The sequence below is a fragment of the Onychostruthus taczanowskii genome, unplaced genomic scaffold, assembly GCF_017590055.1.
Source record: "Onychostruthus taczanowskii isolate IOZ18803 unplaced genomic scaffold, ASM1759005v1 scaffold1, whole genome shotgun sequence".
NCBI classification, from domain to species: Eukaryota; Metazoa; Chordata; class Aves; order Passeriformes; family Passeridae; genus Onychostruthus; species Onychostruthus taczanowskii.
Window position 1 is genome coordinate 32,924,003 of NW_024496525.1, and position 15,100 is coordinate 32,939,102.

The 15,100-nt window shown below is 42.5% G+C and overlaps 1 protein-coding gene across 2 annotated transcripts; it reads right to left on the bottom strand.

Moving 5' to 3' along the window:
* Positions 1-7,175: 7,175 nt before the first annotated feature.
* Positions 7,176-14,823, bottom strand: LOC121334416 (cell division cycle-associated protein 4-like). Of its 2 annotated transcripts, XM_041401553.1 has the most exons (4): positions 14,717-14,823; positions 11,465-11,545; positions 9,318-9,494; positions 7,176-9,154 (listed from the first exon to the last, which is right to left on the bottom strand). In XM_041401553.1, the coding sequence occupies exons 2-4, from the start codon at positions 11,501-11,503 to the stop codon at positions 8,399-8,401; spliced, it is 972 nt and encodes a 323-aa protein (XP_041257487.1). In that variant the 5' UTR covers positions 11,504-11,545; positions 14,717-14,823; the 3' UTR covers positions 7,176-8,398. The 2 variants fall into 2 exon arrangements, with proteins under 2 accessions (XP_041257487.1, XP_041257497.1); XM_041401563.1 differs by lacking the exon at positions 9,318-9,494.
* Positions 14,824-15,100: the final 277 nt, after the last annotated feature.

Here is a 15,100-nt window from a genome sequence, read left to right on the forward strand (position 1 = left end):
CCGGGCTCCGCACCGCGCCGGGCTCGGCTCCGCGCCGGGCTCCGCACCGCGCCGGGCTCGGCTCCGCGCCGGGCTCCGCACCGCGCTGCTGCCGCGCTTTCAGCCTCGAAAGCATCGCGGAGCCACCGGCCAGCCCGCACCAGCTCCGCTCCCCCCCCCTTTTTTTTTTTTTTTTTTTTTGTATAAACTCTCAGTCCGTCTGTGACCGAAAGTACCAAGTGTCAGTAAAAGGCACGCCCTGGGCCTCCACAGAGCAGCGTTCCTACAACGCCCCGGTGCCAGGCCTGTTGGGAAACGAGGCGCGCACGTCTCCCGAGCAGCCCTAGAGCTACGTCAAACATTGCACAATTCTGCCATGAATATTCACTTGGGTTTGTTTTTTTTTTTTTTTTCTTCAAAGATGAGGTGGTTTTAGCCATGCTCAAACCTCATATTTGCTTTTCACGGGCATTTGCGTAATCAGGTTACATTGGCACGAGTGTTTGTGCAAACCAGATTTCAAAATCTGACATTGAAGTATTTGTGAAGATCGATTTTCATCCTTTGTCAAACCCTGCCATGGGTTGGTTACCTGATGCATCCCCTAAAAGCTGCTTGATCTAAACCCATCTCTGGAAGAGCCAATCTCTAGGACATTAAAACCAAACAAAACTCAAGGACGTTTGCACAGATGGGTTCCTACATGGACAGCAAGCACAGACCAAGCTCACACACAATGTTCAATGTCGGTCTCATAAATACTACAGAAACATTTGCAATTTCTGGTGGAGATAACACTACAACTTTGATGAAAGATCAGCTGCTTTTTGTGATTATTCAGCAAAGGAGATTTTTCTTTTAAACCCTCAGGTCCAACAGATTTTAACCCTTGTGTCTCCCGATGGGCACTCGGGTAGGAGTGTGCAGTGGGGGCAAAGGGCAGAGGGACAGAAATCCGGAGGTGACACAGGTGACCCCTGTGGATCCCTCGCTGAGGACAGGGGGATCATCTCTCCAGGCCACCTCTGTCCTGCAGCATGGTGCCCCCGGTTCCTCAGCCACAGCTGTGCTCTGACCTCACTGCTGGGGGTCACGGAGCACACAAGGGGAGCGAGTGCTGCCATGAGAAGCGCTAATGAATCCTTTTTGACGCGCTGCCGGAGCTGTGTCGCCTCCCCGAATGGCTGAGGGGTGACACCCCGACCCCCATGGTCCATCTGCTGCACCAAGAGTGAGTGCAGGACCAGTGTCAGCACCGAGGGGGAGGAGGGGACCAAATACCTCCCCCAGATGCCTTCCTTCCCACCACACACTGTGGGTTAAATGGAGGAGTAACTCTGAGATGTTCAGGATTCTTCTGTCTGCTGAAGTCAACCAGGGACAGCCAGGAGTATTGCACCAGGACCCACCCCTGCCATCTGCTGGGGATTATCTCCAAAGAACAGACACAGGACAGGCAAAGGGAGCTGATGCAGAAGGGATGGATCTGGAATCATTATGTCTAATATGGAATATAAAGGGATAGTTTAACTAGCAGTACCACCAAAGTGTCCCCACAGCCTGAGCCAAGATTAGGCTTTGCAGACTTGATCCCTGCTGGCCAAAAGTCTGCGACCTCTGGGCAGCCCTGCAGCACCAGTACAGTCCTGGACAATTCTCCCCCTCCAGCTCAGTGCTTGAGCCTCTGGTGCAGCCATTCTCCTCCAGTCCAGCAGACCTCCCAGAAAGACACCAACACTGGTCACCCTGCTCTCCTCACTCTTTCTTGAGTGATTAACCCAAGGTGGTCAGCTGTTCTGTTAGCAGTTCTGTGCAATAGAAAAGGGTGAATGTGCCTTCTACATGTTTCTAGAAAGTTCTGTTGTTTCAAACATTATCTGACATGAGCTACAGCAATAAAGAACCTGGAGTTGTTTAAGTGCATGCATCAGAACTTTGGATTCATGGCTTTACACCTGAAGAAGTTCATAGAAATGACACAAAATATGGTGATTATTCGCAAAGGGTTTGGTCACTTTTTTGCTTGTGTTAACAGTGAGGTTCACATAAAAGAACTGGAACCTCGTTTAGCTTGGCAATATTTAATGTCTTGTGCTAGAGGAGCCATGCTTGTCTCACACAGTGAAGAATTCAGAGGGCTGAGCTCACATACAAGGTCTTTCTTGACAAAAGTCTTCCTTTCAAAGGTCCTTACATTCACAAATGAGGTCATGTTCTAGGAGTCTAATGCTCTCCCATTTTGACTTGAACTAAGCTTGAGGCAAACCAAGGATTGTATATGATTTTTTAAAGCTTTAAACATGGCCTTTCAGTATGACTGTACTCACTGCAGCAGGCCAGGATGCCATTCTCACGAGCAGCATATTTGCTTTTGCAGCAAGTTTTACATAAACCAGAAAAAAACACAACCTCCAAACCAATCAAGATCTCTGTATAATTAATCTGAAAGGAATGCTGGGGGTTTGCTACTTCTTCTTACCTTCATACTCAGCATCTATTCAAAAAAACAGTTCCAGGAACACAAGAAATAATGGAGACTGCTTTCCTATGGATTGATGCCTGTGATTAATTACTCTCTGTCTCAGGTACAAGCTCTAATTGAAGCTGGTCTCATGCCTGGAATCTTACGTCTCTCCCTTATCTGGATTACTGGTTATCAGTACAGAATGCTGTTTTCTTCTGGTATCTCCACACTTGGAAACATTCTAAAAATGTAGTGACTGTGAGATCTCACGGATTTGATTGAAATGAATTAGCTGTTCTGAAGCTGAATGGCAGCTGAATGATCCCGTCATGCCACCCTTCCACAGGGAAGTGAGAAAGGCAGAGCACACTGCACTAAACCCTGGTTAGTTTTACCACCTCGTCTTGATGGTAAAGCCTCTGTGAACAAACTATTCCTACACCTACTCAAGTTTATTAAAAAAGCCATGACACAAGATGGTTATTACAAAACCTAACAACACCTTACTGAATATTTCTCAGAGTAGGAAATTAGCCATTGTTCTCTTTTGTCTAAAGAATCACAATTTACAAGAAAAGCACTTTCCCACTACACCTTTCAAACGAAGCAGAGGCAAAAAAGCAAATGATGGTACCAAGCTTCAATTTATGTAACAACACCTTACTGAATATTTGTCAGAGTAGGAAATAAGCCATTGTTCTCTTTTGTCAAAAGAATCACAATTTACAAGAAAAAGCACTTTTCCCCTTACACCTTTCAAATGAAGCAGAGGCAAAAAAGCAAATGATGGTACCAAGCTTCAATTTAAACAATTAACCATTCAACAGTTTTGTCTTAAACTTCAGTCAGTTCACTGGACACAAAATAATCCAAACACCCGGTGCTTTCCATATCTAGCCTTCCTGTCAGTAATGATTTCAAACACAGAAAAGTGAATTTGTTACAAGCACTGGCTTTTTTTCTTTTACATATTAAACTCTTTTGGTTTTTGAGTTTTTTATCAACATACCCACTCTTCCCTTTGTAAGTCCTGTTTTGTAAGCTTGCACAATTCCAGGCTGAAGGTGCATTACTTTTTCTTGATTTCCTCTCCAAATCTTGTCTGTAAATGGAACATGAAAAATAGTACATACTATTTCCTTTGCTGCAGCATTTTACTATTGCATCCTTGCACTTCCCACTCCATGGGAAGCTCTGTAGAGCTTCCAAATACAGCATACATGGGGATCCAATTTCTGTTTAATTCTGGTTTTGAAAGCAGTCATGTAATCACCTGTACCTTCAATTACTCTTCCCTAAAAAAAGACAGTTGAAATTACTCAAATGTTTCCCTAGCAATGCAAAGCAGCTGCTGGCATTAGGTTTTCCTGTTGACATGTTTGTCATGCATGAACATTTGCCACAATAATTCTTCAGGTCATAAACCACTCATTTTGGGGGAATGTTGTCTAAGCAAATGAATAATTACTGGGTTTAAGAAAGAGCTCCCATACAAACTTATGAAAATCATGTCAAATAATGAAATTTCTGTATTTTTCACTAGCTTTTTTTTTTTAAAAAGCACTACAAACATCTAAAATAAGCCTCTTTCCTAACAAATTATTTGATGGGATTTCACCTCTCCATGAAAATTCCTTGGAAAAAAAGTAGGAAAACTTAACTGTCAATTTTTCAAGAGACACCAAAAAAAGTTCAGACAATCTTTGCAAAACCTTGTATATAGTAAGCCAGATTGACAAAAATACAGGTTCCCGAGAATGTTTATTTCATTTCTTTGAAACTTGGTGACTTTGTACTCTTAGTATTAGTCAGAGCATGAAATAACACTCATTTAAGAACTGATGAGCAAACAAAATTTGTCATCATCAGTCATGGGGTTTTTTGCATATGGGACTACATCCTAGGCCTGAGACACAAGTATATTTTCACTTTGAACAGAAGTCATTTTTGAAAGCATTTTTATTTGTCTTATCGTAGATGTCAGAAAACAAATGTGTTGGGATTTTTTTCATTCTAGCTTTTGGCAGTTCATTTACTTGTAAGGGAATATGGAATAAGTTGCACGACTGTAAAGCAGTCGCACAAATCAACATTCTGAGACACAAAAAAAATCCTTAATGGTCTGATAATTACAATATTAAACTATACGCTCAGTCAATTTACAATAATGCCTTTTTAAATGCTTACTAAAGCAGCCCAGACATACCCAAGACTTCAAAAAAGTCTAAGGACAGCTTTGAGAACAGGTAATTCCTGGTTAGGCTGAAGGCTCCGCTCGTGTGAGAATCCCTAACCTGCTCCAGGCTGAAACCCTTCACTGCTGTGCCTCCAAGGCAGTCTGGTCAGCAAAGGTGCTTTTTTTATTCAAAGACCTGATTCTCTCTTCACGGACCAGATTTGTCCTTTAGGCAAATATAGCTCTGGTTGTAGAGACAGGTGATGTTTTTTGCTAGGCAAGCTCCCAGAGCTGCGGCAGAGAGAGGGGTTAAAAGAAACTAACAAACACCACACAGAGAAGCAATAAGCAGACAAGCCATTGTTACAGCTGCCTGGATCCTTGCACTTCTTGCCTTTGCAGAATGCCTGAGCTCTGATTTTCTGGTAAGGGAAAAGGAGAAATAAAACCACAGGCACAGAAGGGGACAGATACTCAGTGCTACCTGCAAAGGAAGCAGATTGGATATTAGCTATGTGCCTGACAGTGCTTGCAGTGCTGCAAGTCTACAGCCCAGTGCCATCAGCAGACAACAGCCTTGTCTGACACACAGCATTGATGCTGTGCAAGCTCCACAACTCTTCCCCAGGAGCACAAGGGAAAAACGGCTGCCAGGAGTGGCAGCAAAATCTGTCAGAAGCCTTTCCTAATTTAAGAAGCTATGTTTTCTTTAATTTCCCATTTATATGTAGAAATTAATAAAATCCCCAGCAGCAAGTATCATCTCACCATTTGTAGTAACAGCTCACTAAAGAAATGAGAACGGCAGTTAGAATATAAAGGTGTTTTTTTTTGTTTTTTTTTTTTTTAACCAGGAGAAGTGAAGCACGAAAAGCTGAGTTAGACTGAGACACATTATTCAAGCAATAGGGAGACAAGATGATTTTACAGGCTGGTCTCTGCAAAGTTAGACCAGTTGTAGACACCCAACAGTTCTGCAGGGTGACTGTGCAAGTTGCAGCAGTACCAATTCTTATACCTGCATCAGGCTTGTAAAAGCACCTAAGATTTGGCATAAGTTTTAAGAATGTAATAAAACAGCATATATATTTCTGTTTAAGTGCTTAACTCCACAAATGCCTACTTACCTAACAGCTTTCCTGTTAAGCCAAGCAGACTCTATGAATTGTTTTAAGTAGGCACAGATTCCTAAGTAAAGGAATGCACCCAGCTAGATGCTTTACACAGTAATAAAGTACAGAGTTATAAATACACACATGTACATTTGACATACACAGTTTAACAGTTATGAACAAGTAATACTGATTCCTATCTGTAACATGTAGACTGATGCACACTAAAGAGGTGGGGAAGAGCGTTTTTAAAATATCGTAACATGAAATTGCTATTTTAATGAAAATGGAGGGTGTGGGGGCAGAGTGGAACATTCACAATTGCTCAAACCTGTGAGTTTTCAACACAGTTCAGAGCAGTTTTGGAAAAGTTTACCAGAGAAACAGAAGATACTTAGTTATTTCAATCAATGCTGATGTTCCCTTTATAAAACTGAAACTGCCTGGCTCTGTGTTTTACCCTAAGGCATCTGCTTTCCAGTTCTGTGGTTCACCCACAAAAAAGCATCAAGAAAAATTACCTGCAGATTTATAATTTTTCAAAGAATTTCTGATACTATAACAAACACTACCAGATAAGCCAGCTTTATTTCACGGTGAGATACAACAGTTTTTATCTATATTTGGATCCTCCTGAATCAGCATTTATTGCTGCAATACCTATGAGTGATCTCTCAATTAAGACACGTAGCATGGGCTTCTCTGTGGTCCACCTGTATCCTACAGACTGAACTTGCAAGTGCCTATATGCTACTTCATCCTTTAGCATCAAGTTATTAATCAAAGTTTAACTACAGCAACTACAAGTTATCTTATGCCAAATTTAATACAAGGAATCATCTTCTAGTTCGCTGAAGACTCACACAAAGTGCATGGTTTCAGAAGATGGAGCCGGTACACATTCAACTGTTTGAGTTTGCAAAATTTAGCTAAATGATATCTTTCCTCAAAGTAGATGATTCTAGAGCACATAAGCCCAGTGGTCTTCTTATTCTTGAAGTGAAACTCAAATGCTCTTAACGCCCCTTTGGCACCCCCACCTCGAATCCCCTTTGCAGGTTTGAGAATGTGCATTGTAGGTCAGGTCACTCATGGGAAGGCAGAGCCTGTCACACTCAGCAAGGTTCTCTTCTCTTCTCCAGCAACTGGCTTGGCTCAGATCTACAGAAAACAACCACGGTACTGACAGATGTCTTCCCCTGGCACAGCCATGGCCAACACATTTTAGAAACCAATCCATATTTTCCCCCTTCCCTACACCCTGCTAGTTTGGGGCTTTTCCTCAGCAGCAGCTTCTGATGGGAAACATTTGTTATTATGTAATAAAATCATAGGCTATACTCAAATTATCCCTTTCCCCCCAAAGAAGTCTCCTAGGAAGAAGACTAGTTATATACACTCTAAACCGAATGTGCTGGAAGAAAAGACCACCATCCCATGTTGTATTACATTTTTTGTTATTAAAAAAAGCCAAGAGGAAACCCTTGGTAAGAGTGGAGCATATTAATTATGACAAGACATCATGACAAACCAACCAGTGAGACTTAAAGGCCGCTAATAACACTTTTTGTAGTAATTAGTGCAAGATAGTTATCCCATATAAACAAATATTTGATGGTAGACGTCAATGATAAACAATTCACTTGATGACATTTACATATAAATACACATAAATAAAAACCTGCATCATTTAGGTTTGTAGTTAACAAAAAAGTATGGTCTGAAATGAATTAAATGTAATTGTGTCTAGCTAGATCAAAGATCTTCCTATAATGATACTCAAATATGTGGGGTATGAAAAGCATAAATGTACAATTCTCAATTTAGTAAAGTACTACTCTATAAAACAGAATCATGAAAACAGCTCTTACATTTTAATGCAAAGTATAAAATTGCATATTTACATTTACATACACTTTACTGAACTACATCAGGTAGCTCATGGTAAAAAAACATCCCTTTTTGAAAATCTTGCAAAAAATACATCAACTGCAGATATGATCAAAAGTTACTAAGTTAGCAGCTGACATAACATCTGTAGTAAAAAATATATTTTAGGAAAATACCTGGAAAAATCTAAACACCAATAAACACTTTAAAACTATTTTTGAAGTAAAAATTGTAGCAAAACCCAGAAGAAGCTAGCAAGGATAACAAGAACTATTGCATACTGCTCTTTAAGAGCCATGGAGCGACTTAAAACAGAAGCAGCAGGTATGGTAGGAGTTTTGTGGTGTAAGCAAGTGGAAACTGGAGGGTAATAGGAAACCAGTTATCTAACTTCTCTCTCTGTTTATTACCATTTCTATGAGAGAAGTGGAAGAAGACAAGAGAATCCCTCTCCCTGAGGATATTCTCCATCAAAGGCTAAAACAAATTGGTAAAAGGAGCCCAATTTCAAGAGCCTTGGACCCCCAACGTAGAAGCATTTACCATATGTACTTACAGTTCAGTGGACAATAAATCAGATTATTACACTACAACTTGCAGGTTAACTTTTAAGAGTTAACACTATTTTGCAATATGAAGTGCTTCTTAATATATGTATCTATATAATATATAGATATTTGTAAAATACTCGTGCAGATTTGATAGAACAAACTGTGGAAATTGTTTTCTCAAGTCTTTTCTTCCCATTAACAGATCTTTACCTCCACACAAGGAGATTCAGGATTCAACAAGGATTTCCACAATATGATCAAGGTCATTAAGATCAGATTTACAATTAGAGTTAGAAGCTGTATTTGTTGGAGAAGAAAATGTTTCAAGACTATCACAGTGTCCCATTTTTGTGCTGCTCATCATGCCAGTTAACATAGTATCAAGGTCATAATAAGAATTGTCAACTTCTGAAAACAGATCTTCAACGGTATTAGGACTTTTATTCTCCAGCGTCTCAAATATTTGATCTAAAGATTTTTGAAAGTTTCCTTTATTTTCTTGTGGACTCTCCATTTCCCACACATTGCTCTGCAGGTTTCTTGGTGCTTGCACTGCAGAGGCTGTTGACATAGTTTCTGAACTATCTTGTGCCTGGTCACTCTCAAAGTCTTTATTGAAAGTACCATAAGCTGGACCATGCTTTCCCTCAGCTTGATCCCTAGATGAACGACAGAGGATATCTGTTGAAACAAGACGATCCAGGGATGCCTGCCCTGTGCTCTGTGTATTTATCATCTGCCAAGTCCCATCCTGAGTCATTTCCTCTTGGATCTGCCGTACCGTGTTGGCTATAAGTACCGAGCGACAAAGGTTGGGTTCCACCAGCATGTGACACAGCTGAAGTTTAACCAAGGACATATCTAGAAGTGACTGCCGCTGGAGATTATAGGAAGGAATAGCCTTAATACCAGCCAGAGTCCCTTCAATATCTTCTTCACCATCAAAACATTTTCTCTTTAATCCTCGCACAAACATTGTGTCCTGTTAAAAAAACCAACCAAACAAACAAAAAAAAAAATCATGTACAACATGAACAGTTCAAGAGGGAGGAGGAAAAAAAAGGTACTAAAAAAGAGAACAGTGAACTTTAATCTTTTACTAAAAAGCAAATTCTTTAAAGACAGAAACATCAGAATTGTCATACCATGTCTAGAATGGCCAGTGTGGTACAACAGGGGTCAGGAAGATGTGGACCGGGTCCCAAAGGCGACATTCGGGAACCAGGGGTGAGCAGGTCCACAAGGCATGGCATCGGAGGGAGGCAGGGGCTCCCAGCTCCTGGCTCCCATGAAGCTCCACACTTGATGGAAGTCAGGAGCCGCTGCCTCGCACAGAAGCAAACATCTCACCGGCTGTATTTCCCCTGCTGCAGAGGCAGCTTCTCCTCGCTCCTCCCGTTTCTACTGGCATGCTTAACCTCTGATTTTGGAAATAAAAATACAACCTGGCACACCATCTTTAAAAGATTTGACCCCTCCAGAACATTAATATGCCTAACAGAGTAACATGGAAAAAAAAACAACCCATGGGCAGCACATGTGAAAATATTAGCTTATGTAGCCACAAAGAGAGTAATATCTAGATCTGTTCCATGTAACTTGAGACATTCAGCAGAGGTGCCCAAAGCAGTCCTTCCGGTTCCCTTCCTTAGGTGAGTAAGTGAACTGAGTAATTCCAGTAAGAACTGGGTAAGTCCAGTAAGGACAGTCACTACCATCCTCTGTATGGGCTTCTGTACTCCATTCCCAGTAGACTGTAAGACAGGAAAATTCCCGTATTCATAGCTTAGGTTCACCAGCTAAAAATACACAGGGTGCATGCAGGCTTTTCAGTACTCACACCTAGAATCACTTGCTGAATTCTACATGGGGCATCTCTCAAGAACCAGCCTCAGCTCTTCTTCTGAACTGCACTAATTCTGACAACAGTGCCCCAAGCAAATATTGAAGCTGGTCCCTTAGAATACCAAGTAACTTTTTTTAAAAATACAGAGTATATCCCTTTAAGTCTTATAAAAATTGGGCTGCAAATGAAAGCTGATACCTGACCTTTACATTTATGCTTCTTCCTTATTTTCTTTCTTAGTCTTCTGTCCTTAGAATTCCTGTTTGCCCACTGTTTGGCGGCTTTTTCTCAAGTTAGTGACCCAAACAAAACAGTTTTTCAACTACAAGCTGATAAAACCAAAATACTATTGCAGTGTCTTTCTATATAACCACCCATTTTCCTTGATAAGCCCTAAACTCTGCCTTGCTTTTCTGGTTGCTATGGTACATTCCACGTATTTTCAAGAAATTCTCTCTCAGCTTTTTCAGAGACACTAAAAATCCTCCAAAGGGCAACAACACTGTTCCTTTCAAAATACATTACATGCTTATCTGCTGTGAAAACCTGGGGATAGCATAGTAGCTAGATAAACACTTGGTCTGACTCTGTACAACACTTGTAACATTGCTGTATATATCCATGAAATAACCTTCACTGGGATTGCCAACTCTTAAAAAGATTTCGTTCTGCTGAAGGTACAAAACTCTTTAGAAATCATAATGTGCAGAGAGTATAATGTAGAATAAACTTGGTCTTGTAGTCATTTTTCCTAACTTCTTAAAAGCTACCCGTGGATTAGCTATACATTAAATACTTCGGATGTTTCTTCTAAAATTTTATGCTGAAGCCTAACATTTCCATTACTCCTATTAAAGAGTTGATATTGTTGTTGCTCGATAGTTCCTTTTCCAGATTTTCAGGCTTTTCTGCAAACTTCCTATCAGAGGATATCCTATTTAATTTTTCCTACACTTCTATGTAAAGTAATTTCTGAACATACCCTTCCCCCCCATGTGAAACAACCTCTAGAAACATCTTTTGGGACTGTGTACAAATCGTGTATGATTACATCACCAAACATTAAACACTATGCAGAGTTTGAAGCTTCTTTTATTTCAACTTACATTCTGTGAAGAGTAATTAAAACTTTAATTGAATGTTAACCTGGTTTTCATACATCTATAATTTGGCATTTATATGCCTTCTAAGGCACACCAACAGAACAGAACACAGGAGAAAACTTGAAACCCTTAATACATCACACACACTTGGGAACCTAGAAGCAGAGGAAAAACATTTATCTGTTCTTAAAGGCAAACCTTTCACAGCAGTCACTGGATTTTTTTCTAAAACTTGTTTTCAATTAGTACCTTACATCATAAAGCCAGTTTTTTGCCATCCTGTTCTCGTGATTGCACAGAGTTCCAGGTTAGGGATTCATTTAAGGAGCAAAAAGTGACGTACCAGGAATTGTGTTTGATGCAGTCCTTCCTCTTCTCCCATGCTACTGAGCAAGAGTCCATGCAGTAAAAGTGACAGCACCACCTGCCAAGCACAGGGAAGCAGGATGTCAGGCAGGGACAGGAGATGCAGAACAAGACAGTTCTCCTTCAGTATCTCTGTCCTGTATGATGTGAGCATCATTCCCACAAACCTGAATAGTGCTATTAACCCAATGCACAATTAGAGAACAAATGTGATTTGGCCAACACTACACCCAAAATCTGCAGCAGGAGGAAAATGCCAGTTTAATTCCAAGTCCTAGGCTATTGCCCTGACCTTTGGACCAGCCTTTCCCTTATGCCTACAGCTTTGCCACTTAAAGAGCAAACAGCAATTTTTCAGATGAGCACTGAAGTGTACACAAACAAAAGGTAATGAAAGCAAGTCTTCCCTACTTTTATTACAAAACTAGGTTGTTTTCACCTTGGTTGTACAAACCCATGTATACCTCTGTAGCATCTAGAGGAAATGAGGTGGCACAAACACAAAACTGTAACACCACAAAACATGAGAGAATTTTCCTTTACCAGCATAGAAACTTTATGACTAAGATTTACTTAGCAAGATGACAATAACGAAAGTAATGGCAGTAATTAAACTGCTTTAACAATAAAGGCTGAGTTTTTAAAACCCATTAAAAGCATAATAAGATTTGATATCTCAAATACAACTTCCCATCACATGCAACAATTCCCTTAACTAGTGAAATGAAAAAGAATGCTGTTCCAACAGGCTACAAAAACTTTTATAATAAATTATGAAAACAATTCAGATACTTTTCTAGACATGTCTGTGCAGTACAAGACAGTTCTGTGTCTGCAACTGAAGTGCATACCTGGAAAAGAAACAAATAAAGAGGATGCACATGGACATCTGTTCTTATTTTCTGTTTTGTGTAGTAATAAACAATTTTTCAAGATTGTTTGCTCTCAAATGGAGGGGGAAGAAGATGGATGACAAAGGACTTGGGGATGGGAGAGCAGAAAACCTGTCTTTCCTCAAGAAGCTGCATACTCGTTAAAATACCACAATGGAAAAAAAAAACACCTTTAACATTCTCAAGCCAAAAACTTTTGACTTGATCCCAGATATTCAAACTAAATGATGTTATGTCATGGAAACTGTATTTCAAACAACTCATAGTCTCTTTTTTTTTAGGGACTGAGCTCACAGCAACTTTAGAAACAGTGTCTTAAGGCACCTGAACTACAACTTCAGTCAGACACCATATCAAGTCAATAAACTATTTTTTATTTCTGGCAAACACTTTATGACACTATAAAAGTTCAGAAGTTTTTGCTCCCCAGGTACACTTTGAACACATTCTATAAATGAAAAGTGATCTCTTTGAGAGTCTGTAGTCTGTTTGAATCCCAAAATTTCTACTTTATTGGAGGGTAGGTGACAAGGGCATAAAAAAACATTCAACACCAAACATCCCCCCCACCACCCTGCCAAGAATTACAGGTAAAGATGGTGCAGTCATGAGAAAAACAAATTGAAATATTTTCTGGGGCTATTTGGTGCATCTGACAATTGTAGAGGGAGAAGCTGTGGCCGTTTGCCTCCCAAAATAGTGGACAACACAAGAGGGGACCATTGCTGTTGGTGGAAGAGCCACTATCACATCCACAAACTAAATGACAGGGGATGCTGCCAGGCCAGGCCAGTCTGTAATCTATTTACACACTACAGAAGGGAAGTTTTCCCGTGCAAAATAATATTGTGTAAAACCTTCTGCATGTGATTTCAGGTTCTTCCCTAGGTCACATGGACCTCTGTTAGTATAAGGCATTAGCCATTGTGTAAAACCTTTTGGTACATCAGAGCAAGACTGCTGCTGCTTCAGAGCTAAGGTGTTCCAAATCTCCTGGTAACTTCAAGCAGCGTCTTTCGCTATCCAAGAGGCAGCATCTGGACGAGCTACACCATCTCCTTTCTTCCTCTGCTACCCCCGTGTCACGAGCCCAAACTTTGTGCATTCAACTAAACTGCTGTTTGAAACAGCTATGCAGAAAAAATGTTGTCAAGGACACAACAGCCAGCTGCAGCACAGTGCACTGAGGAAAAAAGAGTTTTGTGGGTTTTGTTATTTTGCTTTTTAAAATAAATAATAGCACAGCATTATGTAATTAATTACAAGTTTTGCTTTTAGGATCAACAAATTCCCAGTCTGCTTTACAAAAAAGGTGCTTGAAATTTGATTCAATTCTTATTAGAGCATCAACTGAAGACATTCCAGGTTCACACTCAATTTGGACACTCATAGTGATGTGCTGCCAAAGAGATAGTTAAGTACTTAAGGGAAAAAAGCTGCTTCCCTCTAGCTGGGGTAAGAGAGAAGATAGGGAATTTCAGCAGTGCTTATCTTTAGGAGAAAGCAGACAAGACGTACCTAGGCCAGTGCTGGAGGTTCAGTGAAGCACAGTGCTGCTTTTTGTACAGCCCTAAGTACAGTGATGATGGTTAGCACGGGAAGGCAAGAAGGGGCCGTATCTCCCCTCTACCACTCTAATCCTCTCCACTCCAACACTGGCTTTTCTAAGAACCGTGGGAAGAAACCAAAGCTCTGTGTAACAGTGGCGAAAAAGACGGAAAGAGAGCTACTCCTCCTTTTTAGCCATGCACGTGTGCCCATGTGGTGGTGCCGAGGTAAAAGGTGGGATGCAGACACAGCAGAGGACGGTAAGGCCAGAAGCATCGCTATTCACACTGGAACAAAGGCCCCTATAAAGCACTGGGGTCTGCCCACCCCCGGGGCGTAGGGGGCTGGCAGGCACCTCTCCGGCGCTCGAGAGATTTGGGAAGGGGTTCCAGCACCTGGGGAAGGGCAGGCTGAGCAGATGGGGCAGGAGCTCGTAGAAACGCAGGTGGGGGCCGGGAGCGCTGAGCAGGGGGAGCCCGCAGAGTCGGGGGGAGAGGCGGGACCGGGGCGGGGAGCGAGGGGGAGCTCCCCGGCAGTGGGAGGGCAGCGGAGTGCCCGGGAGAGGCGCGGACGATGAGGGAGCGCGGCTGCGGAAGGGACCGAGCGGAGAAGTGCGGAACGGGCCCCCTGACCCGCCGCCCCAGCCCCCTCAGCGCTGCCGGCGGTTACTCATCGCCCCGCGCTCTCGCCGCCATTTTGAATCGATCCCGTCCCTTCCACGGGTTCCGCCGGCACCGGCTTCCCGCGGATCCGACCCAGCCCAGCACGACCCAGCCCACCGTACTCACCGCCTTGCCACTGCTGTCGCCGGCGCACGCCCGCGCAGGAACTCCCGCTCGGCTCCCGCCTCACCGCCCGCTCCGCGCCTGAGGGACGGGCGGGGCCAACCGGCCCCGCCTCCCCCCACCCGCCATCTTATTGTCAAACCCCACAAAGGGACCCGCGTCCGCCGGGGGCGGGCCTTCCCCCGAGACCGCGCCCACCAGGGAGCGGCGGCGGTTGTTATTGGCTGCCGCCAGGCGCTGCAGGAGCTACTCGCCGCTGCGATTGGCTACAAAGCGCCCCTGTCCCGCCCTCGGGCTCCGCCCCCGAAGGCTGTGGGGTTGCCATGGCAGCCGGGCCCTGCCCCTCGGCCGTGAGAGGCTGAGGAAGGCGGAGGCGGAGGCGAGGCG